Here is a 27,150-nt window from a genome sequence, read left to right on the forward strand (position 1 = left end):
TGAATCCTATTGAACATCTGGGGGACCATCTTGACAGACAGATTAGAGCACGCCATCAGCCTCCCGTCAACAGACAAGAATTGCAGCAGGCCCTGAGAGACGAGTGGCAACGGATTCCAGTCCACGTAATCAGAAGACTGACGTCATCGATGAGGCGGCGTATCACAGCATGCATTGGGGCAGTTGGAGGTCATACACGCTACTGAAGGCAACTGTGTCGACAATGAACTTGTAGTGTGTCTGACAATGTTTTTGTGACATTTCAGACAACTTTTGAAAATGAAATTTCTTACCCCACCATTGTTTACCTTGAGCTTACATTACCTGTGATTGCACAATTTTATTCAACCTGTGGTTGATCATTGTTATCCCTCCCTAGATTATATTAAAATTCGCAACAAAACCTCTTCTTGTTATTTTTTTATCGATCATGGAACTCGACCTCTACTTTCTTTTGCCGCCCAGTTTACATTGATCGCTAAACATGGGACACTGTCGCGTGAACATTAAGGGTTACAATAGGTCTTCAGAAACCCATGCTTGTCTAAGCGGCGACATCGTATCCCAATACGTTATATAGCTGAAATAATGCCGATGCGACGTTAATTTCCAACTAACTCGTATCCCAATTGAGTAGATAGATGGTCATGATGTTGATCACCGGATTGTCTGGTCCAGACTCGATTATTTACAGACCATTGCATAAAGCTGGAATATTGCCGAGTGTGGCGTATCTAAAAATAGATACCCCACTCAGACACAATATACTTACTCGCTGACAAGTCCCTGTTTTATCCATACCAAAAGACGTTAAAAGATGGTACTTGTTGTTACCCTGTCTGGCGCTCGGCATTAAGGGGCTAAAACAAGGACTGGTCGGCTCGGAGTCAGCATACTGTGTCTGAGAGGGGTATTCATGTTAAACTGCGGCATGGTATCTCAGTGAGCTAACACTATAAATCGGCATCAGTCCGGACTAGTACAAGCAGCCGCACAAACACATACACGTACATGCACGTCGCTATATAAGTGCAATAATCTTGGACGCGACGTTAAACCCAATTTCACCTCACCTCACCCTGTTTTATCCCCTTATTACCGAGTGACAGGCAGAGAAACAACAAGTACCATCTTTTCTTGTATGACGCGGCCGAGCATCGAACTCCGACCGTCCTTTCTTCGGGCGGACGCTCTATCCACTGGATCACGGGCCGGTGCACTTGTATAAGTGATAGGTGAGTGAGGGAGTTGGCTTCAGGCCGCTTTGAACAGTCCTTTAGCAACATCATTCCGTGTCCACCTGTTATTAAACTGCTATTGCAGCTAGAAGTACAGAAGATCGTATTCCACGAACATGAGTATGGCGCTGTCAGAGCACTCATAGTGCGAATCGAGAACTCAAACGACGGTCATCGGGTCCAGTCACGCCTAAGGGGCAGAACTCTGCAGCATTTAAGACACGGGGCCTTAACAACCTGACAAACCCTGTTAGAACTTACCAACTTCTTCAAGGACCTCACCTGCAAATGGTATATAGCAGAAATGCTGAGCAACTGCCTTTAATCATGCTAAAGAGCACAGGTGAAATCTGTCAGCGATACGTGCGTCCTACAGTTGTTGAGTTAGAGTGCAATACAAGGTTCCCACTCCTGCGAAATATACGCGAGATAAAAGGCGAAGAATTCAGAGTGGGCTATCTCTGTGTTGGTATCACCACGTACAGCGGTGTCACGTTGTGAACCTTCCAGACCTTGTTGTATCCACTCTACTGCTCTACTGCTCTAATTTTTTAGATAATAATAATAATAAGACAAAAAGGAGGCGCTTCATGATAGAATTGTTTTGTGCACTTTTGCACACATTTGTCTAATGATCCTCTGGTAAATCATGTAAAGACTCATGGTGAAAACAAGGCATTCCACAGTTTTCTAAAACGAGCCAAGGATGTAGGAAATAATGTCAATGTCCGTGTTGATTTTGTTGATGGTTCTGTACTGCTGGACGGTACAGAAATAAGTGTCAACAAAGCGAAGTGCCATATCAAAGCGGCCAAGACTCAGTTTTTCAAGGAGAGGCTTTCTGAACGACCACTGCATCCAGTTTATGTGCAGTGTGTTGAGAAGGTCAGCAACCCTGCAGAATCCTTCGCTTGGATGAAGTCGGCTGGCCTGAAAACTGAAACAGAAGGTTTTCTGTTTGCTGTTCAGGACCAGTCACATCCCACTCGAAACCGTCAATGTGTGATTTTGTATCAAACTGCAATTTAAAATATGAAATGAAGATTATGTAATCAATTAACGACTGTCCAACACATTGTCAGTGGATGCCCAACTTTGGCACAAACACAGTATCTGAAGCGACACGATTGTGTAGCTCGATCATTTTATTACCGTCTTCGCCATGCTTGTGGTTTTGACACAGAGGTCCATCCAGGGTACGACCAAGAATATGTAGAGGGCGTCATGGAAAATGATTAATACAAAATTCTTTGGAATAGGCCCGTATGCAGCCTCAGGCGTGTCCAGACCAACAAACCTCATCTTGTCCTTTTTGATAAATCCAATGAAATCATTCATATCATTGGATATTCTATCCCTTTGACACTAATGTGACTGACAAGATTCAGAAGAAACATGGCAAATATTCGGACCTCGCTTTCGAAATGAGTGAGTGAGTGAGTGAGTGAGTGACTGAGTGACTGAGTGAGTGAGTGAGTTAAACGCCTGGGGCGAACCAGGATTCGAACCTACAATCATAGGTTTCTGGCGTGCCCAGGGGACGTAACTCTGCACAGCGAATCGCGGCGCCTTAGACGAATGGGCCACCCATGTCCCCGATATGTTTAAGAATAAAGACGATTAGTACAATTGGTGTATCGTGACATGAACATGAGGCTTTTAAAATTATTTTCTGCTTATCATGCCTTTCAGCACCTAAATTCACACTCGCGATATTTTTCACTTATTTGTAAAGCACTTTTACGAAACAATATTTTCAGCTCAAATTTCGTTTTTGCACCCGATTCCAACGTTGTCCATACACAAAAGGGAACTCAGTTTCGGCCAACGTGGTTTTATCATCCTACTTTCAGCCGCAATGGGTATCCCCGTGGTCCTCGCGATCTCAAATTACCCGCCCTTGATTTTCCATAACGTTTTATCGACCAAACAAACGTCGATATGCATCGCCAGTTTTATGGGACATCCTTTCCATGAAAAGTGTGAAGCACATTTCTTGTGTCCCCCGCCGTGATATTGCTTGAATATTGCTAAAAGCGGCGTAAAACCATACTCACTCACTCCATGAAAAGAGACAAGGAAACAGGAAATGGGTAAATATAAGGGAGGTAACTCATATTGTCAAGAAACCAGAGTCACCGCTAGTTTTAATGGACATGAAGACATCCTTTCCATCAAACAGATTTTTGTGGCTTTTCCTTTGCGTGTCAATCACTTTTCAATGTTTAATTTCTCGCAAAATCTATCGTTATGAACAGAACTAGTCGTCAAGTTGTTGATGTCGGCAACCCAACAGCTGGTGTGTTACCGTCAGTCTGAGTAGCGTAGCAAATTAAATGATTATCACGGGCGGGTGATTTGAACTCGCGAGAACTACAGGAATGGATCCAGGTGTAAGTGTAGGTTTACCGAAATGCAAGCTCTGGAGATATAGATTATGGACTCGACTAACCGTAAAGGTCACGGCTTTGATCCATGTGGAGAACTTCTCACGGACTGAAGGCTTCTTGTATAAATACGAACTAGAACACTCCTTAGCCTGCGGTTTTTTTCAGGAATCGCACTTTAAAAAACATGGTTTTCCCACTAGCTGTATTCGTGATTGTTGGTGAGTAAGTTTCAAAAATATCTTACCTATTTTGAAATCATGTAAGTGATTATCGTAATATCTTCACTGAATTGTTGGGTGCGTGAGTGAGTTTTTGCATTGCAACTTTGCTCATTATTTCGGTTATATACTTATGCATGTTATCGATCCCAATTGCGTGGATTGATGCTCATGATATTAATCACTGGACTGTCTGGTCCAGACTCGATTATTTACAGACCGCCGTCATATAGCTGGAATATTGCTAAGACAGACAGACAGACAGACAGACAGTTTATTCAGTAAGAAGGCCATAGGCCCATAATACAGACAATGGTTGATTGCATGAACTACGCATGTCAAGTAGGTAGTCGATTTAAGTTTCTCTTAGCCGTTGGACTTTATATAGATATAAACATCAAAGTTTTCTGATGAAATAATTACTGAATATTGCTAAGTGCAGCGTTAAACAACAAACAAACCAGAACCAAAACAATCCCAACGCTGTCCTCATCCTCCCTTCTCGTTAGCCTACATCTCCCCCCCAATCCCCCCCCCCTCCCCCTCCCTCCCCCTCCCCCTCCCCCTCCCTCCCACTCCCCGTTCCCAAGGTGGACATCCTTATAATACATGTTATTATTGTTCAGGTCTAATCCAGGGCATTGTATGCCCGGGCCCCCCAGGTCACGAGGTCTCATGCTATCACTGTGAACACAAGGATCACTTTCCAGACTGTCTTAATAAACCTCATGTTTGCCATCCTGACGAGGTGAGTATATAGTAGTCGGCGATGGCGACCATTAAATCAAGTTATCCGCCCGATATATTCCATATGTTTTATCCTTGCTAAGTTCTGCAGTTCAAAACAGGCAGAGTGGCAGTTGTTATGTGCCGGAATATTGTGCACGTTTATTTCTGATGCATGTGTGATTGTGAGTACATGTTAATTGAAGCCCTCCCCAAAAAGAGTGACAACCCTCCGTTGTTTATAGTCCAAGCTCTACCTAGGTGTAGCAGGGCGTGGAGTCATCCCACAGATGACATCCTTACCTTGTCAGCTTGCTGACGGGGTTAACCTCTTTGGTCATGTGGACAAGGTGTCCGACCTCGGATCAGAAGGTCCGTGGTTCGAATCCCATCACGGGACTCGGAAATTTTATGGCCGCTACATTGGCGCCCAACGTGGGGCTGAGCACGTTCATATTAAATTTGAGCAAAATAAGCCTCAGTACCCTACTATGCGGCCCAGGACGTGCCTTCTGTTGACGGGGGTGTATGTAGCAGGGCGTGGAGTCATCCCACAGATGACATCCTTACCTTGTCAGCTTGCTGACAGGGTTAACCTCTTTGGTCATGTGGACAAGGCGTCCGACCTCTGATCAGAAGGTCCGTGGTTCGAATCCCATCACGGGACTCGGAAATTTTATGGCCGCTACATAGGGCTTGACATCTTCGTTACGCACCCGGATATATGGAGAACTAAGCTGTGAGGAGTCTATGTCAGGGTTTTACCGTTATACAGATCGAGAGAGCCGTTGGAATGGCGCAACAAGGCGTCACGCACATCGCCATTGCAAGACCCGTAATGGGATGTGCTCAGATCTTTGTTTAGCGGTAGCGAGAACTAAGATCTGATTTTAATGAGATTGAATATTTATTTGGAATACGGGAATACTGTTTATGTCGAATACTGGTATATTGTTTAATTCGAACTCACTCACTCACTAATTCACTCACTTGAAAACAGAATGACAGATATCGGTGAATGAATGCCAAAAAGATCGAGACCATTCTTCACTAAAAACAGATAATTCCTTAGAATTGGAACTTGTCAGTTGTTCTGTGACAATTTAATAATTAACGAATATCAAGTTAACATTCAAGCATTAGCTGTATCTACAATGTATCAATTACATCGACAAATATGGATATAAAATTCTAAGTAAGGCTGCGTTCACACAGTGCCGATTATGGCTCCCGTTTGAGATCAGACAGCGCTACGATACGAAAAGTGAAGAAGTCGGATTACTATCCTCAATGACCTTGAATGTCATTGTCATTGTCATTGTCTGAACGCAGTCGTATACGTTCGTAACAGAGTCCTCATGATCGGGAAAGGTCCATAGAGGTCGGTCAAGCACTCCCGACAAGTAGGTGCGTCCCGTAACATTCGGGAAAGTCGATATTGTCTAGTCGGATTACAATCGTGACTATGTCGTGACAGATTCTGCTGTATTGGATTAAAATCGTTACAATGTCCTGTGTTGTCTGGACGGTGAACTGTGGATCGGAACGCTTTCGTGATGAACGGGCATGATTTGGAGAAATTGTGCATTGCTGTTTCTTGTCGATTGAGTCCAGATTGCTTCAAGATCTTGCCGAATGCGAACCGTCTTTGTCGGTTCACTGTCCGGTCACTGTCTGATCTCTGTAGGGACAGATTCGGTCGTTTTTGACCATGCGGGAGATACAAATCGGATCAGATTCGGATTGAGAACGGGAGAATCGGGTCGAATTCGGCTGGACACGGCTGAATCGGGACGCTTACTGAACAATTTCTGAATGTTGTCGTGATTAAATACATGTTTTGACAAATATGTGAATTTCCCGCCACGAATCAAAGGATCTTGATCAGACTTTTGACAATTTTTAATCGGTAATGGTCCTATCAAGGATGGCGGTAAAAATCGTGATTGTGTGATTGAACCCACTTGACCTCGTCACCTGAACAGTTGACCTTTTCAATCGTGACTTCGCCACTCCTGTCGATATCAATTGTGTCAGGTCAAACGATGAGATAAACATTTTGTTTGATCGTTTTAAAGACGGAAAGTAGTTCCGACAAGAATGTTCTTTTTACTCGAGTATAAGAAATAAATATTTTATCTCCAATTGTATGACAACTGTGTTGATTTCTTTGCAGGTGTGCGAGGTATTGTATGGGCGCCATGAAACCGTCGTCAGATGCGCGAAGGAACACGTAAGATGTTTACTATTTTCACGCGGTTCACGTAGGCCGCCTCCGTGGTCTAGTGGTAGAGCATCCGCCGCGTCATACGAAACGATGGCACCTGTTGGTACTCGGCCTGGCGCTCGGCATTAAGGTGCTAAGACAAGGAGTAGTCGACTCGGAGTCAGTATACTGAATGGGGTATTCATGTAAAATGCGGCATGGTATCTCCGTGGGCACACACTATAAAATCAGCATTAGTCCGATCTAGTACAAGCAGGTACACACACACACACGCACGCACGCACGCACGCACGCACGCACGCACGCACGCACGCACGCACACACACACACCATGCACGTCGCTATATAAGTGCAATAACCTTGGACGCGACGTTGATCCCAATTTCACCTCACCTCACATCTTCATGTAACTGCCACCTCTACCACATTTTTGTAAACAGGTTCGAACACAGATTCGCGTGTTTAAAGTGGCACAACTATTTGTTCGTAAATGCACATACGACAAGCCTTTTTGCTGGATTAGAAGCTTCTGCAATTTTGCCAGTCACTGTGGCGGACGCCAAACGCAACACACACGAATACGGATACATTTCCACCATCTTCCCGAGGCAAGAGAGTTAACTGTCTTTAAAAGCCCTGGGCACCGTTCCACGAAGCGATCTTAGCGCTAAGACTATCGCAAGCCAGTGTTTAAGTATGGGAGTTACGATCAACTTAGCGGTAAGATGGCTTTGTGGAACGGCGCCCTGGACTTTTATAGCCAGTTAACTCTCCTGCCTCGGGAAGATGCATTTACACGTGATTTACAGTAGTATGCATATGATCTTGAATATCACTAGTTAAAATGGACGATTGCAATCGGAGTGATGTTTTTTGTATTATTATTACGAGTGGCGACCGGGGTCTCGACGCATCCGTCCATCAATGCGATTATGAAACGGGACGAAGGAACATTTGACTTTAGTTCAATCAATTCATTGCAGTACGTTTAGAACAGGGACCTTTGTGAACAGAGGGTCGTGTGCAAACAGGTGTAAAATATTTAAAATAGTATATCATACTTGATGTGCAAAACAAGTAATTGCCTATTTTTTTTAATAATATTTGGATCTGGCGATGATGAAATGCATGTTATCACAGTTTAGGACTTGACAGATCTTCACTATGCCAAATCTGCTGAAAATTATTTATAAATTTAGTTCTCCATATTTGAACGTACCCTGTCACATCTAATCACAGCTCGACATGAACAAAAACGTCTTCCTTATAACTTATATATGGTTATATCGTTAGCTCATTCTGATCAAATCTTTCACTTCCATTAGGAATGTCAACACGACATTGATAAGGCGAGGGTTCACTGTGGGATTGGGGGATCACGAACCGATCACGGATGTGAGATTTGTTGTCATGACGACGCATGCGTGTCGGATCAAGTGGCGGCGCTACAGGGAGTTCCGCTTGCGTCAACGCCAGGTGAGATACGGCTTGTTTTGTTGCATTCGTGACCAACTCGTGTTATTCCGGGACAAGTCGAATAGCGACTCGTGCCCCTCTCGTGGCCATTTGTGCGACCGGGTTCCGTCTTAGCGCAAACGGGCATACCTAAAACAATTGTCAACTCGTTGCGTAATGGTTCACATATATTTCCCCATATATCATATATATTTCAGATGCAATTTAAAGCACATCGGGACATGCGGGATTATACAGTATGATTGACCACATTTAACTGTGTCTTGGGTATATTTTTAGATTTAACACATATTTTAAATCAAAAATTGTTTCTGAGCGATTCTTTGACGAAGAGCTTGAAATCATACGCGCATTCTGATTGGTTTGACGTATTTTCGCACATAACATTCATCGATAGGGGGACGAGTCTTCTTGCAGGTTACGGAAAGGGGCGAGTGGTGACGAATGGTTTTGTTGTTTGTACGGTGACATATTGATTTTTTTATAGATTCAATAACGGAAAAAATAACAACAAAAAGCGTTCAGATAAAAATAAGATATACAGAGAAGAGGATTTGGGTGATCCTGGCACAGTCAGGCTGGTTAGGCTCATCATCAGCTCAGGGCCCTTGCCCCCTCTACACGCAGCCCAGACAGCGAATGGGACTTCTCCCAGGAAGCGCTGCCTTGTCAAACCAACCCAGAACTTTTCGGAGAATGTGAAGACTCCCCAACACTGCAGCGCTCTGAATTACCCAGATTGTCAGAAGGGCTGTATTCTTGGTAGCAAACCCGGGTACTCTCCCTATGTCAGTCAACAGATTGGGAGGTACCAAACCTAAGGCACCGAGAACAATGGGGAGTCGGAAAAAATGGTCCTTGGGATGCAAGCGTGACTTTTCGAAAGCGAGGTCCGCATATTTGTCATGTTTTTATTCAATTTTGTCAATCACATTAGTGTCAAAAGGGACAGAAAATTCAATACTATAAATGATTTCATTGGATTTATCAAATAGGACAAGATCAGGTTTGATAGCCTGGATAGGTCTGAGGCTGTATACGGGCCTATTCCAAAGAATTTTGTATTTATCATTTTCCATGACGCCCTCTACATATTCCGGGTCGTACCATGGATGACCTCTGTGGCAAAACCACAAGCATGGCGAAGACGGTAATAAAATGATTGCGCCACTCAATCATGTCGCTTAAGATACTTGTTTGTGCCAAAGCTGGGCATCCACTGACAATGTGTTGGACAATTTCATTAAGTTAATTACATATTCTACATATATTCCCCAATAGATCCCGCATCAGTCAATTCTGCTTCATTAGAGCTGTGTACAAGGCTTCATAGGAACTTTAGGAAGCATTGGTAGCCCAGAGCGACAATTTGTTATACAGAGTTGCGTCCAGTAGACGTATTAGAGACTCCTTGGTTTTAATCCCAGTTTCTTGGCTTGTCAGCACCATACCCATGCTCGTGGGTTTCGCTAAAGTTGTTAACGCCTAAGACTTGCATCACTGGGGGCTTTCCTTCCACATCAAGATCGCACGCCGTGATACAGCGGAAGAACTGTTCAAAGTGGATTTAATCGAATTGGATTATCTACTAAATAATGTGTATGGATCGCTAATAAAGCTTCTTAAAACTTTATATCAATAAAGTGCGTTATGTTTCAGCGACTGCCCTGATGAGTTGCCCCGGTCACTGTCGCCCTGACAACATCGACACATGTTTAGTTAACGCTCATATGTGCAGTTCCGGCGAGGTGCGTAAAACCGTTAATATTAGTCTTAGCGGTTGACCGATCGAGTTTAATATAATTTCCCGATAATAGCACATGTGTTCTTAGCGAATCTCAAAGCTGATTATTCAGATAAAGCAAATTGATGCAATACCACTAGGTATTGAGAATAATATGACACCATTCATTGTTCGTAACGTCACGAAACAAATTTTAACGTTTTAACAGAAGAATAGACTGACTTCAATGCATTTTTTCGGAATGACATTTCTTTTGCAAATTCTCGAAACCGGGCTATTATCGGGGGTGCGAATGTCAGATTCGCAATGATCATGTTTCTTGGTTTGTCAGCACCCTACCGTGCTCGGTGCGTTCACCAAAATAGAAATCGTCTGAGACTAGACTTGTACTTCACTTGGAGCTTTCTTCCCACATCAAGCTGATAAGTCCGTGAAGTAACTCGGGACAGTGAATCAAACTCACTCACTTAAAGCACAGAATGTCAGAGTGTCTCTCATGAATGAATGCCAAAAGATCGAGACCATTCCTCACTCAAAACAGATATCCCCCAACGAATCGTAACTTGTTTCTTAACGCTGAAGGATATCAAGATATCATTCAACCATTAACTGTATCTGCTATCAATCAACTGCAATCGTAATGGTTAGGAAAGTCATTTTTCATCATAAATCCTCAGAAACATCCACAGAAACTCGAAATAACATTGTCAGTTATCATTATCAGAGACAACAGAAATCAGGACACCGTTATTCCGGGGATCCCGTGTTGCGTACGCTACGTTCGTACGCCTACAGAGAACATAATACCGTGAATCAAATTGTTAGAAAGGTGTATGTCCATTGACGGCGTTCATTATGTTCACTATTTCTATCTTTTGGACAGTTTTGTCAACTTGAAGCCGAACATGGGGAGCTGAGAGGTCATTGCACAAGAGACATAGATCTGCGGGTAAGTAGAACAACATAAGCAATGGTATCTTAAAGGGAGTCTCCACAGTTTAATCATCGTCAAAACTTTGTAAAAAGCGTTGTCTGGCATTGGTACATTGTTTCCACTTTCTCAAAGTCACCGTGTGGATTGATAATTAAAAGCATTAACGTGCCTGGTCTGTCACATTGCCTCAGGATGTCCCTTTTAAAAGCAATGAAAAAACAGTAAACTACGTTTATAACGAACACGCCTATAACAAATTGACGGATATAACGAAATGTTTATAATCCTTTTGCATTAGCTGTATAAATGCTGTGTATATGCTTATAACGAAGTACGTTTATAGCGAACTAAAATTAGTGGTCGCTTTGAGTTCATTATAACTGTAGTTGACTGGACTCTGTTATCTAGAACGGGTAATTTTGCATATGATCAAAAGTAAGATATAAACAGTTTTTGTAATAAAAAATAATTTGTCATTATCATAATATTGTCTGGAACATAGGCTTTACCGGTCGATCAATCTTCAAGCTGAGTACTTCTTTCTCGGGAGACCTGGGTTGCAGATGCTGTTTAATGAGTTGATATAAGCAGCTGTACATCCGTATCAATCGTAACCAACAGGCAACGCCCACAAATGGCATACTTCTCTGATTTGTGGTAATTAAGTGGGCGGGGCTTGTGCTGCAATATTACACTGGACGATGTCATGGATTTCGTACTGTTGCTTCAGTTTTTCGTGTGTTATGATAAAATAAGCAGTCTTTGAACTTATTATTGTTGACATATATATTTATAAGAATGTTTATTAAGGTACAAACGTTCAAAATAGTGTCCACACTTTGGGTAAATCCGCTACGTGTGTATGCACACCGAATTGTACGTGCATACATCCACAAACACAAAAGGTGTTGAAGTCCATTTGGAAATATACATAGAGGCTATCACGCGAGTGTGTTGGGGAATGGTAAATATCATGTATTAGGAATAAACATTGAATTTAGCGAGCCTTGCCGACAAAATGAAACAAGGTTACAATTCGAACATATTTCGGCCAAATCCATTTGTCTTAATTTGTGGAAAAGGTTCCAACCCGCAGAGTGAGTGAGTGAGTATGGTTTTACGCCACTTTTAGCAATATTCCAGCAATATCACGGCGGGGTCCAACCCGCAGAGCTCTACAAGTCCAGATATGGAAACTGATCCCGCCTGCCTTGTGCCCTCGCAACACTGTTTTGCAATTTGTATCTCCAATTGAAAGTTGCCAAACTTTGTAAAATGCTTTAGCTACGTCACTGTTAGACGCCGATTTTCAGTATATTAGACTATCTTCTTTTGATAATGATAGAAATTATCCCAGTAGTTTCTCCAGATTCCCGATGGTTAATTCTGACTCGATGGCCGAATGACAAGGGCGACGCCATGTTTGTTTACAAACACTGAAAGTAGTCCCTATTCGCATCTCTATCCGCATATGAACCAAGCCCTTGTCGTTTTTGTTCTTTGGTGTTATCCTGCCGAGAGACCTACCCATTATATGATAAATACATTTACACGCGCCTATATAATTAATTTATTTTATACAGGAAGTGTAGATACTTGTACGCCACTCATATATCATAGACAATAATGTCTTAATTTACAACAAAGTCGATTGTGTTAAGCTGTTCTGTTCTTCCAGTGTTAGACACGGGTAAAATATCTATGACAACAAACTACTTTATCCCACTTCTTCAGAGATGCTTGGCCACTTCCTATGATGAAAACACTGCGGTATGCAGCGAGGGTGACCTTTCCTTGGTTCAAGGACATCACAAGTGTACATACTGTTGTTTGGACAGCAACTGTGGCGTGGCTCCTTTCTTTAACACTTCCACTGGTGAGTATTCCGTAGTCTACATGTGTTTATTATACTATACATCAATATCCTTCATTGTAAGGGGAAAGGGAAATGAATGCAAGATGTGCTGCAATCTGCATGGTTGCAATGCGTTGGAAGGGGAAAGGAATCTGATTGCGAGAGAGAGAGAGAGAGAGAGAGAGACAGACAGACAGAGACAGAGAGAGGAGAAGAGAGACAGAGAAAGGGAGTCAGAGAGAGAATCAGAGAGAGAGCGAGAAAGAAAGAGAGACAGACAGACAGAGAGAGAGAGAGGAAGGGAGACAGAGAAACAGAGGGAGAGAAACAGAGAGAGAGAGAGAGAGAAAGGGAGAGGCAGAGGGCGAATCAGAGAGAGAGCGAGAAAGAAAGAGAGACAGACAGACAGAGAGAGAGGAAGGGAGACAGAGAAACAGAGGGAGAGGGACGGAGATGGAGAGAGGCAGAGAAGCAGAGAGAGGGAGAGAGAGAGAGAAAGGGAGAGGCAGAGAGAGAGAAAGGGAGAGGCAGACAGGGAATCAGAGAGAGAGAGAAAGAGAGAGAGGGAGACAGAGAAACAGAGGGAGAAGGACGGAGAGGGAGAGAGGCAGAGAAACACAGAGAGAGAGAGCATGACAGAGAAGAACTTTGCACATATGCAGGTTCAATTTCACAATTTAACGACGCAGAGAGCGAGAGAGAGAGAGACAGACAGAGACAGAGAGAGGAGAAGAGAGACAGAGAAACAGAGGGAGGGGGATGGAGAGGGAGTGAGGCAGAGAACAGAGAGAGGGAGAGAGAGAAAGGGAGAGGCAGAGAGAGAATCAGAGAGAGAGCGAGAAAGAAAGAGAGACAGACAGACAGAGAGAGAGGAAGGGAGACAGAGAAACAGAGGGAGAGAAACAGAGAGAGAGAGAGAGAGAGAGAGAGAGAGAGAGAGAGAAAGGGAGAGGCAGAGGGCGAATCAGAGAGAGAGCGAGAAAGAAAGAGAGACAGACAGACAGAGAGAGAGGAAGGGAGACAGAGAAACATAGGGAGAGGGACGGAGATGGAGAGAGGCAGAGAGAGAGGGAGAGAGAGAGAGAAAGGGAGAGGCAGAGAGAGAGAGAAACAGAGAGGCAGAGAGAGAGAGAAAGGGAGAGGCAGACAGGGAATCAGAGAGAGAGAGAAAGAAAGAGAGACAGGGAGACAGAGAAACAGAGGGAGAGAAACAGAGAGAGAGAGAGAGAGAGAGAGAGAGAGAGAGAGAGAGAGAGCATCACAGAGAAAAACATTGCACATATGCAGGTTCAATTTCACAATTTAACGACGCAGTCCCATTTCCTTTGAGTGTTATTGAGAATTCGATGTCCGGAAATTTGTAGCTTTCGAAACCGAAACTCTGAAATCACATAACATTACCCCCCAAAATACGACTGGTACATGCACAAGAACTGTGGCGGGTACCTGTCGAGTATCAACTCCAGTACCTGGGTTTCAATCCTGCCCAGACTCGAATACGATTTTCTTCCAGCATTTTGGGAAACAAATTATTCTTCCATTCAAACTGATCAGGACCAATGTGCTTTTCGAACCAACGTTCAGCGGATCCTGGCTCAGTTAAGGGACGTTACTCTACACAGCGACCTGTCCACTCGTGCCCACTCATGTCCTACAGGCTGGGAGTTGAAGCACGGTGGACCTGCTGTCTAAGGTGCCCTATGTCGCTGTGCAGAGGTGCGTCCCCAAGCGTACCAGAAACCTGTGATCGTGGGTTGAAATCATGGTTAACTCTGTTTCTATAAGAGCACCTCCGTGGTCCAGTGGTAGAGCGTCCGCCCGGAGAGCGGAAGGTCCGGAGTTCGATCCCTGGCCGCGTCATACCAAAAGACGTTAAAAGATGGTACGTGTTGTTACCCTGTCTGGCGCTCGGCATTAAGGGGCTAAAACAAGGACTGGTCGGCTCGGAGTCAGTATCCCGTGTCTGAGTGGGGTATTAATGTTAAACTGCGGCATGGTATCTGAGTGAGCTAGCGCTATAAATCGGCATCAGTCCGGTCTAGTACACGCAGCCACACACCCACACACGTGCATGCACGTCGCTATATAAGTGCAATAATCTTGGACGCGACGTTAAACCCCATTTCACCTCACCTCACCTGTTTCTATTATTGTTAGCACTACATCCGTGCTCGCGTGCTTCACAAAATGGTAACCGTCTGAGACTATCATCACTTCGGACTTCCTGTCCACATCATGCTGACACGCCGTGATATCAGTGAAAACCTGTAGAACCAAACTCCACTGAGTCACTTGCTCCTATTGAAAGTATGTGTGTGCTTCTATCGTGTCTACTAGATAACATGGGGACAACGCTGGCAGCAGGAAGCACTGGACAGTCAGGGTCTCCCATGCCAGGGTCATCTCCAGCACCAAACCCTCTTCTCTACGGACAATGTGTTGATCAAATCATGGACAACGGTTGCGCCACGGCGCCGAATGTTTGCAAGGTAATTTTCAGGATATCTCACCACGCTCCGTGTTGACCCGAGGGTAGAATATACCCTCAGCAAACCAAGATAGCCCAGCAATAAGAGATATTGGGAATATATAAGTATAGAAGCCTTCCACAGTATAGAGAACAAGAAGCCAGATTACACTGAATCTACATCTCGAAACTAGTAATTAGTCCTTCATTATCCATGACTGAATTTTTTATATAATTAACTCCAGCATGCGTGATTTATAGTGCTATAATACGATAAGCTGTGTAGAGTTGCGTCCCGTGGGCACGCTAGAAACCTATGACTTTGGGTTCGAATCCCGGTTCGCCCCGATTATGTTTCTAGGTTTGTCTGCACCATACCCGTGCTCGTGGGTTTCACCGAAGTGGTAAACGTCTGAGACCTGCATCACTTCGGGCTTTCCTCCCACATTAAGCCACGCCGTGATATAACTGTAATACTGTTAAAAGCGTCGTTAAACCCAACTCACTCACTCACTATAATGTTATATTAATGTATTGTGGGTCGTAAGTCTGTTACTGAATGTATTGTTTGTCTGTTTTTCCCTTCCAGAATGACCTGGGTGTCCAAGTGTGCCCCCAGACATGTGGTCTGTGTGATCTCTTGGAGTCACAATTTCATGGCAAAGCTTTATGTGAAGACCATCTCATCAACAACGAATGTGAAATATTCAAAGTAACGAAAGACATTTGCAATAACCAACTGGCCAAGTTCACCTGTCCGAACACGTGTAATATATGCGGTGAGTATGCCGTTATGGGAACTTCTAGAATAGATATAACTTTAATCGCACACGCACAGACGCACAGTCACACACACAGACGCACACCCGCACACACACACACGCACACACACACAGACGAAAAGTCACACACACAGACGCACACACGCACACGCACAGTCACACACACACGCACAGTCACACAGACGCACACACACAGAGACGCACAGTCACACACAGAGACGCACAGTCACACACACAGACGCACAGTCACACACACACAGACGCGCGCACACACACGCACACACAGACGCACACACACAGTCATACACTCCAAAACACATTCTCACACTCGCACTCACGTGCTTTGGTGAGGTTTGATAATTGCCATTATGTTGTAAAAATGTATCATACTATACCAGATCGAGCTCTGTCAGTCACTGGATTGTCTGGTCCAGACTCGATTATTTACAGACCGCCGCCATATAGCTGGAACATTGCTGAGTGCGGGGTTAAACAATAAACAAACAAACAAACAAACTGATTTACATGAGTCTTTTGCAAATCTTTCATCAAACAGCGGTTGATTGCAATGGTGTATATATTATAATCTTTCTCCACACAGAGACAGTTCTTCGGGATCTCATGAACCAAGTCATCAATGGGGATGTCCAGACTGCAAATCCATCGGCAACACAGATGACAGAGGCGGCGGTCACTCAACCCGTCACTGTCGCCATGACGACGGCAGCCATGGCACAAGGAACAACCGAGTCGTGTGTTGACACGCTGCAAGGAATGAGCTGTGACACATTGAACGGCATCTGCTCCAACCCTCTGGCTCACACAGTGTGCAGGAGCTTCTGTGGACTGTGTGGTACGTATTGAAGTTAGTGAGTTAGTTAGGTTTAATGTACTGTTTGTTGGTATTCGGCCAGATACAGACCGGGGTAGGACCTCGAGTAGTATAGGTAATGGGGGTTCTGGCGCCAGATTTATATACCTATACTCCTCGGGTTAATCACCTTCACCTATGTCAGCCGTTGCACAATTAGAGATGAATATCACTATCTGTTTCTCTGCCAACCCTCCCCCCACCCCCCTCCCAAAGAACATGTTTTCGCTTCAAAGGATGAGGTGAGGTGAAATTGGGTTTAACGTCGCGTCCAAGATTCTTGCACTTATATAGCGACGTGCATGCACGTGTATGTGTGTGTGTGGCTGCTTGTACTAGTCCGGACTGATGCCGATTTATAGTGCTAGCTCACTGAGATACCATGCCGCAGTTTAACATGAATACCCCACTCAGACACAGTATACTGACTCCGAGTCGACCAGTCCTTGTTTTAGCCCCTTAATGCCGAGCGCCAGACAGGGTAACAACAAGTACAATCGTTTAACGTCTTTTTGTATGACGCGGCCCGGGATCGAACCCTGGACCTTCCGCTCTCAGGGCGGACGCTCTACCACAAGACCACGGAGGCGGTCTTCAAAGGATGAAACTACACACAAGTATATTTCCACCTTTGGAACGCCGCACCATGTGTTTAGTTTCATTAAAATGTAAAATAAATTTTGACCTGTACCATAATTATGTTCCAGTGTTTTCTCAAGTATTGTATCATATTTACTCTTGTTTAACGCCGCACCCAGCAATATTCCAGCTATATGACGGCGGTCTGTAAATAATCGAGTCTGGACAAGACAATCCAGTGATTGACATCATGAGCATCGGTCCTCGCAATTGAGATACGATGACATGCATCAACCAAGTCAGCGAGCCCGACCACCCGATCCCGTAGTCGCCTCTTACGACAAGCACAGTCTTCTTTTACGGCAAGCATGGGTTGCTAAAGACCTATTCTACCCCGGATCTTCACGGGTCGAAATGCTGTTCAAAGCGGACGTCAACCTAATTCGACCCCTGACCCTATTGACCCAAGTATGACCGTTGTCAGGACCACACTAGACTAACGCTAAGTCTTAAAATATATAATTTTGATAGACAGAAATAACTCCTTTGAAACTGAAAAGGAGCCCAAGAGATAAGGGAGACTCTGAACCTCAGGAAAATCTAGACTTGCTTCATTTATGGCTTTTGCATAACAGAAAGGACCACACCAGATCTTGGGGCAAACGTTTAAGACCTGCGTCAGTTCCCTATACATTCACGCATTCCTTTCTTCCTACACATAAAGCTGACAGTTCGTGGTATAACTGAAACACGGATCCAAGCGCAATTTAAACCCGACGCACTCACTACTGTATAATGCACACGTATCACCCTTCTATTTTAGGAGACGGAGCTTCCTCAGCGGCCTCTACCAACAATATACAGACAGCTACACCAGGTTTGTATTGTTTAAAGATTCTTTAATACGGAGATCGCTTTGGTGGTCCAGTGGATAGAGCGTCTGTACGGAGACCGCCTCCCTGGTCCAGTGGATAGAGCGTCTGTACGGAGGCCGCCTCCGTTGTCCAGTGGATAGAGCGTCTGTACAGAGACCGCATCCGTGGTGTAGTGGATAGAGCGTCTGTACGGAGACCGCCTCCGTGGTGTATTCGATAGAGCGGCTGTACGGAGACCGCCTCCGTGGTGTAGTGGATAGAGCGTCTGTACAGAGACCGCATCCGTGGTGTAGTGGATAGAGCGTCTGTACGGAGACCGCCTCCGTGGTGTAGTGGATAGAGCGGCTGTACGGAGACCGCCTCCGTGGTGTAGTGGATAGAGCGTCTGTACGGAGACCGCCTCCGTGGTGTAGTGGATAGAGCGTCTGTACGGAGACCGCCTCCGTGGTGTAGTGGATAGAGCGTCTGTACGGAGACCGCCTCCGTGGTCCAGTGGATAGAGCGTCGGTACGGAGGCCGCCCCCGTGGTGTAGTGGATAGGTCCTGTGATAGAGCGTCTCTATGGAGACCGCCTCCGTGGTGTAGTGGCTAGAACGCCCGGAGAGTGAAAAGTTGGTGGTGCCAACCCTTAGTTGTGTCATACCAAAAGAAGTTAAAAGACCGTACTTGTTGTTACCCTGCCTGGCGCGCGTCTTTCAGGGGATGAGACAAGGATTAGCCAGCTCGGTGTCAGTTTTATGTGTCTGAGTGAGGTCCCCCCCCCCCCAGTATTGTTTTGTCCTTAACTATTATAACGTCAAAGCTCTCGGACGCAAGCGGCCTCGTGCCTTAACTTTTTTAGTTCAGGGCAAAACTATATTTTATCAAACTACACATGGGGGTAGGGCAAACTTTATTTCTTTAATAACGGTGTCGCTTAGTGCACATCGATCCATTCACTTGAAAAAATAACGGCATCGAATAGGGTATGGAATATAACGCGCATTGATCCATTGGCATATAGCGTATGTGATATACTCTTTATTATTTAAATGTAATAAATTGTTAAGGGCTGTATTTACCAATATTCCAGCACTATATTTCTGCATGAAAGCTACTAAATTATTCGTGTTTTCTTGAATTCAATACTGGAAAGGTCTTTTTCGAAAATTACAAACAACCGAGTGACTTGTTTGTGTGATTCTCAAATGTTTGAAAGGTAACCAGTTGAACGCCGTAATAAGATTCACGACTTTCTGTTTCAGTTGTGCAGGGATGAGACAATGTACATCAAACACTGTATCACACGTGCCATCGTGTCGAAAGAAAATAAACGTTTCTTTTGTTGATTTTGAGTATTTAGTATCCCGTTACTATAGTTACACAAAGGTGTCATAACCAATCTTTAGTTGTATATGTCAAAGGTTCTAAGGCGATGAGCAATACTCCAGCCATATCAAATTGAGCGACACAAAGTGAGTGAGTGAGTTGGGTTAAACGCTGCTTGTCACAACATTTCAAGGTATGGAATCTCGTGCACACTGGTCAACAACAACAACAACAACAAACGTTTATTTCGCTTCAAGGTCATAGCTATGACATATTGAAGGTACAAATGGTGATTTATGGTGACACGAGGCATGAGACAGACGTGCGTCAACTATACATTTAACTGCAACAGACTCATAAATTTAATTAAACATCTTGAGGATTTCTTTTACAAACTGTGCTAGTTTTCTTTGTTCTAATAAACTTTCAGTATTTAGTAGCATATCAAGTGTTATCGTACTAGGTCTTGTAAAGTACTTCTTTTGAATATATTGCTTACGCAAGTTATGCAGAAAAGGACATATTAGTAGATAGTGATATTCGTCAGCTAAGTCATGTTTATTACAGTGACTACAAATTCTGTCTTCTCGTGGTATATTTTCCCATCGTCCCTTTTCTATTGGTAATCTATGGTTTGTGGATCTTATTTTAGTAATCGGATACTGAGTCTTAAGGGTAGCGACAGCAGATAATTTTCTAACTGGATTTTATGTTTAAATATTCGGTAAAATACTGTCCAAGTCTGGCTAAACTGATCAAAGATAGTTTTTTAATAACACATTTTAATACGTTTATATTTGGCATGAACTAAGGCCTAATCCATCAAATAGTCCTTTAACATATTCGAGCCAGCTGTATTTATGGTTACCAGAGTCTGCAAATAATATATTATAAATAACTGTACACAATTTCGTTGGTTTATTATAAATTATCTTAGACCAGTATGTCAAAATTATTGTTTAATTAAATCCGTAATAGGGGTTCTTCCAAACTCTCCATATAAAAAAATAGTGGGGTGTGCTTTTTTTTACCCTTAGTATATATTTTAAGAAGTCTGTGTGAACCTTTCCTATCATATCTAGTTTACCAAATCCCTAAATTTCGGAACCATATGTCAATATAGGCACGATTGTTTGATCAAATAATAATAGCTGGCAGTCTATTGGTAAGTCAAGGTTACGTATTCTAATATATAGTAAATGCATAGCTTTTCTAGCTTGAGCCACTAACGACATCTTTGCTGCTAGGAAGTTTCCAGTTCGTTTAAAAACCAGACCCAAATACTTATATTGATCTACTTCTTCAACAACATTATCGCCTATCCTAAACACATTATTGCTCTTTCTTGATCCAAATACAACCACCTTAGTTTTATCAATATTGATATTCAACTTCCACTGTTTACAATATTCATATTCCTCGCTAGTAGCAATTCTAATATCCAGTGAGTTAATCGATGCATTAATGGATGATAGGCCCTTGCAAATCTCATCAAGCTTATCGGGTTTACTCACATTTTCAATTCTGGTGATCAGGTCGTTCCACATGGATGTTGTAAGTTGTATCACACTGTCCTTGGGGGGTTCACAGCTGGCGGGTGTACCAACAAGGTTCCTGATGTCATAAGGTCCGTTTGGCGTTTAGCGGGGGTATTCGGTTTAGTAGAAGCCATGTCTATATCACTAACGCTTGTATTGTATTCGCTTGTATCTGTAGGGCTGTCTGGGTGTTTGCCAGTACGTTGTCTTGTCGCGGTGTACTCTTGTTGATTTGATGATTTCCGCTTTTTTGAGTGTTACTTATGCTTGCGGCCCCTCATTTAGATGACGCGTCAACGACTGTAGGAGGCAAATCCGCACTGTCAACAAATGTTCCCGCCTTGCACGTGCTTCACGTATTATCAGGCGAACTTCAAAGCACGTGGTGTGACGATATCAAATATAAACTCAAAACCTTCACTATTTTAACCGTGGAATGTTAAAGTCTGTGAATACACACTCGCGATATCACCAATACATACTGTGTATCACTTTCTTGTTTGAGGTGGGGAGATAGGGGGTCCACGTCCAGTCACGCTTGTCCGTTTTCACCTTGGTCGTCACTTGGTCTTCAGACAGGTTAAAACATTTGAATTAAAATGAATGTAGATATTTTCCTGCGCTAATTCTATTAGGTGTTTATCAGGAACAGTAGTTTGGTTGGTACGGCCACTTTATGTTACTAATTTGACAATATAGTAACGAGTTCGAAGTAACATGCGGAGCTCCGACCAACACGTCCACTCGCCTCAGTGTCACGTGTCATACTGACCGGGAGGGTCCAGGTTTGTCAACACCATGTCCGAGCTGGTCTGTTTCATCAACGTGATAAACGTCTAAGATCACACAAGTTTGGGCCTTCCTCGCACATTTGGCTCACATTGAAATCTAGTTAAAACGGTGTCAACCTCAATACTGCATAACGCTACATTATCTCAATTTTAAACATACTTGAAAGTTGAGGTTTGGCATCGTAGATGTGTAGCTTGAGACCATCATTTGAAAGCAAGAGTCAAAGCGACACAGGTGTCTGAACTCGTATCAACGGGACCCGTGAAGATTCCGGGGTAGAATAGGTCTTGCAACCCATGCTTGCCGTAAAAGGCGACTATGCTTGTCGTAAAAGGCGACTAACGGGATCGGGTGGTCAGGCTCACTGACTTGGTTGATCCATGTCATTGATCCCAATTGCGTGGATCGATGCTCATGATATTAATCACTGGATTGTCTTGTCCAGACTCGATTATTTACAGACCGCCGTCAGATAGCTGGAATATTGCTGAGTGCGGCGTTAAACAACAAACCAACCAACCAACGTATCAACGGACGAGTGCGGTGTTCGTACAAGGTCACTGTAAATACATTGCGTATTGCGTTGGCACAGGTCAGAGCGAACTCACGTCACTTGAACATAGAAACCGGTAGATAACTTAACAGACCAGGGTGCCGTTGTACAAACACAACCTTAGGGCTACGACTGTCGTAAGTCTAATTAAAATAAAAGTATGGGAGTTACGATCACCTTAGCGCTAAGCACGCTTTGTACAACGGCACCCAGGAAACCTTAGAATAGATGAAGTGCGCTCTTGTGGATATATTGGACTTTTTGAAAACGCACATTCAACTTTTTGTTACCGTTTTTTCTCTATTAGACGCCGGGCCGCTAATAGAAGCCGGGTCAATTGTTCAGTGCAAAAAATAGAAGCCGGGCCTCTAATAGACGCCGGGTCGATCAATTGATACAATTAATGATCCCTTTTTGGGACCAAAATTACATAATGAAGACTCCCTTTCTCTATTAATAGAAGCCGGGCCTCCAATAGACGCCGGGCCCTAATTGACGCCGGGTCAAAGGCTTGTCCGAAATAAATAGAAGCCCGGACGTCTAATAGAGGAAATACGGTATATTTGGCAAAATGGCCACAAAAATCAAATGAAGTTGTTCTGGGTATTTAGGCAGACACAATGTCATCGGACAGGTTCGAATCATATCTGATGTGTTTGTAGATGGACTTGGACGTAAAGACACATCTTTTCTGATTTCGAAAGTTGATTAAACATCTTGTTATTGCGTTTCATCATTTCTGTAAACATGTGCGTAAAATATATATTCGTGATAAATACTATATCTATCCACCTCAACATAAGTTTACCATATTAATGTCTGTTACTAACCTTGAATTAACGTAGGAAATTCGACAATGTCTTGTTTCTTTTGCAAGCTTGTAACATCACACAGACAACTGGCTGCAAATGTCTTTTAACGCCGCACTCAGCAATATTCCAGCTATATGACGGCATCTCCCTCAGATACATGTTTGTTACAAAATAACTTTGATCCAGAAGATCAACACGGCAACTCGGCGCAAAGCCATTTTGTAGCATAAATACCTATTGATGCAAGTACCTATACTGGGACATGTGTAATCCAGAAGGTAAAACAAATTCTAATTTTCGTGTGGTACCTTCAAAATCAGGAATGAGAATATGGCCTATTTCAGTTTAAAATATATGTAATATACAAGTAGAAAACAAAAATATTATGAAAACAAAATTAGTAATACGTTTTCACAACAATGACTTCCTGAATTGACCTTCACTTTGTGTGACGTAGACCTTGATCTACACACAATTATAGTTAGTACGTGTGACTTCATGTGACAGCCATATAACAACCAGCTGTATCGCGTAATAAAATAGTTCCTCAAAACGAGAGGTGACATGAGCGTATCTATGCTCAACAGGGACAACTTTTGTAGTTTCTTTAGAAGAAATGTACTCAAATAATATCCTCATTAGATGAGAAAGGTCTGTTAAGAACTACCTCAGTGAGTCAGTCACAATGACAGCGTGTCGTATTACACTTACATCAAGTACAAGACGTCAAAATGGCCGACACGATAAACGTGACGGGAGAGATTTCTGAAGTTGTTAATGAACCTGTGGCGGTTACATGTGTTAGGCATCATTGATAAACTGGCCGATCATTGAAAGGTGATAGAAGATGTGTCAAACAGACACTAAGGTAAATTCATAGATTGCTGGAGACGGTGACTGTCATCCCAGACACGGATCGAGTCGAATGCGGCCTTTGTTAAAATGTCATAGTTGAGGAATTCTTTAGGAATACCAGCTATGTGGAATTCTTTAGGAATGCCAGCTGTGTGGAATTCTTTAGGAATGCCAGCTGTGTGGAATTCTTTAGGAATGCCAGCTATGTGGATATCTTTAGGAATGCCAGCTATGTGGAATTCTTTAGGAATATCGTTGAATGAAAAGGGTTAACCTTACGATCATTTGCTACCAACGAGACAAGTCTGCGTGGTTGGCTGGTCAACACTTCAGTCTGGAGAGAATTTTAGAATTCCTGATAAACTATTCAAAGTGATATTCCACTTCGCTCAGCCATGCAACATAAAGAGAAAGTTGGAATTTAGATAAACTATTCAGAGTGACATTCCAATTCATTCAGTGAATACCATTTTCAAAATGATAAAACATTTGTTTGACACGGGTGACCCACATTCTCTCCCAAAGCGGCAGCCTGTATTCACACACGGTGTAGCAATGCCTGAGGTAATGTATCCATCTAGGTCAATCAGTACAAGGGGTGTCTCACCCATTCATACAGCCGGATGTCGGATGGGGTAAACATTATTTTCAGAGTACATACTAACGTAGTATCTCTAAACAGGATACTGTAACTTAAACATGGGTTACCATAAGGGGGGACGGTTATTTCTATAAGACCATTTACGGTGGTATATCACAGTGTAGGGTTGAGGTGGGTTAAAAAAAATAATTCTTAAAGCCGATACATGCTACACGGAAGATATGTGTTTCGTGATTGTCAACAGGATTTGGAAAACACTATCGGTGAGATAAAAATATTCTGAAACTGTTCACGTATTCTTAATAAGAACTTGGGAGGTTTCATTTCAACCTAGCTTTTACAACATACTCACATTCATTTATCATATGTTCGGTGAATGATATGTGATGTGAACCGGATATAATTTAAGAAGAAGATTGACAATAAGAATAAGACTGACTTTTTACGACAAAATATATCACATAGTTGAAAATTAAGATTGAAAATAAGAATGAGACTGACTGTTTACGACGAAATATATCACAGAGTTGAAAATTAAGATTGAAAATAAGAATAAGACTGACTTTTTACGACGAAATATATCACAGAGTTGAAAATTAAGATTGAAAATAAGAATAAGACTGACTTTTTACGACGAAATATATCACAGAGTTGAAAATTAAGATTGAAAATAAGAATAAGACTGACTCTTTACGACGAAATATATTACGGCGTGAATAAAGTAGAGAGATATTTTATAAAACTATACTATTTTTTATTCATTTATTTTAGTGAAAATGATTGATGGTATTGGTTAAATCAGCTTTTTTTCCAATCAAAAATGAAAGGTCCGTATGTATTTTGTAAGACAAAAAAATATATTTCCTCGCAGTCGACTGTGATGATCAAATGGTGAATGAACTCGTACATTCTCCTCTTCGTCTCGAAGACGACATTCTACTTATTTATGAGTAGCTATATCAAGAGATCGAGGACTGTTTCACGATAGGGTGACATTCCGTTTGATGACGATCATTCTAGTATACATCTGAAGGTATCTACCCCGACTACATTCCACATAGCTGGCATTCCTAAAGAATTCCACATAGCTGGCATTCCTAAAGAATTCCTCAACTATGACATTTTAACAAAGGCCGCATTCTTGACATTCTTAACAAAGGCCGCATTCTTGACATTCTTAACATGCATGCATAATGACTCCGTTCTCATTGTGACGTCATGCATGTCTATTAGCATAACAATAGGCTCATGAATATGCATAGGGCGCCTTCCGTGGAAGGCGCTGAAGGTATTACTTTTATACTACTTAAGCGGTCTCGTGAAAAAGGCATGAACGTCAAATTGTGTCGTTCATACACTTATGAACGTAAAATTTCACGGTTATGTGACCGACCTCTCGTCCAATGGAAAAGGCGTATATCGTGTAAACATCAAATTAAAAAAATACTTGTTATTGTTTTCAAGGAACAAGGGGTATTAATCAGGGTAAAGTTATTAATATTTTTTCATAATTAATGTTTTTTTAAATATTTTGTTATTAAGTAGTAGATCTGCACATTGAGACATGAAGATGTTGTTAAAATTGAAACCCACTGCGTTGTTTCAACCATAAACCATACTTCTCACTGTCCAAAAATGCTAATACCTCTCTACATGGAAACTAAGTAACCGTTTTCTGCACAGCGATATGTTTTAGGCCGGTCCCCGTCCTTCTCGACAGGCAGACAGACAGCCCGCTACACGGAAAGAGAGAACGTTTCACCGCAGGTCGAATGGACCTAACCTGGTTCCCTGCCTTCACGGGGCGGTCGGGTAGCCTAGTGGTTAAAGCGTTTGATCGTCACGCCGAAGACCCGGGTTCGAATCCCGACATGGGTACAATGCGTGAAGCCAATTCTGATGTCCCCCGCCGTGATATTGCTGGAATATTGCTTAAAGCAGCGTAAAAGCCACTCACTCACTCACTCACTCACTCACTCACTCGCTCACTCACTCACTCACTCACTCACTCACTCACTCACACCCACCCAACCACTCACTCACTCACTCACTCACCCTGACATTCACCTCCTTCGGGCTGCAGACGAGCATTGAAGGGCACGTAAACCAGTCTATGACAGAGTGTCATCCCTCTTTTGATAGTGCCGAGTAACACAAATGTGTTTAGTGCGATACTTGACAGTTAGGAATGTCTTTAAAAATATGTTCATTTTTATTTATGTATTTCGTATGTACGCTTATCCTAATACATGTGAGAACAAACAAATTTCTCTTAAAATTATGTTTACATCTTTCCAAGTGTTCATCCC

The 27,150-nt window shown here is 42.9% G+C and overlaps 1 protein-coding gene across 1 annotated transcript; it reads left to right on the top strand.

Annotated features, from left to right (window-relative positions):
- Positions 1-3,699: 3,699 nt before the first annotated feature.
- Positions 3,700-19,710, top strand: LOC124144657. Its single transcript, XM_046514191.2, has 12 exons — positions 3,700-3,846; positions 4,473-4,594; positions 6,749-6,805; positions 8,125-8,275; positions 9,935-10,023; positions 10,903-10,968; positions 12,688-12,829; positions 15,146-15,297; positions 15,865-16,054; positions 16,659-16,910; positions 18,331-18,384; positions 19,627-19,710. The coding sequence occupies exons 1-12, from the start codon at positions 3,813-3,815 to the stop codon at positions 19,638-19,640; spliced, it is 1,323 nt and encodes a 440-aa protein (XP_046370147.2). The 5' UTR covers positions 3,700-3,812; the 3' UTR covers positions 19,641-19,710.
- Positions 19,711-27,150: the final 7,440 nt, after the last annotated feature.

The sequence above is a fragment of the Haliotis rufescens genome, unplaced genomic scaffold (assembly GCF_023055435.1).
Source record: "Haliotis rufescens isolate VD_foot unplaced genomic scaffold, xgHalRufe1.0.p SCAF_8, whole genome shotgun sequence".
NCBI lineage: Eukaryota > Metazoa > Mollusca > Gastropoda > Lepetellida > Haliotidae > Haliotis > Haliotis rufescens.

Coding starts and splice junctions, on each gene's coding strand:
- LOC124144657 (XM_046514191.2), top strand. CDS start 3,813: ATGGTTTTCCCACTAGCTGTATTCGTGATTGTTG. Junction 10,024..10,902: donor ATATGTGCAGTTCCGGCGAG/GTGCGTAAAACC, acceptor TCTTTTGGACAG/TTTTGTCAACTTGAAGCCGA. Junction 12,830..15,145: donor TTTCTTTAACACTTCCACTG/GTGAGTATTCCG, acceptor CGTGTCTACTAG/ATAACATGGGGACAACGCTG.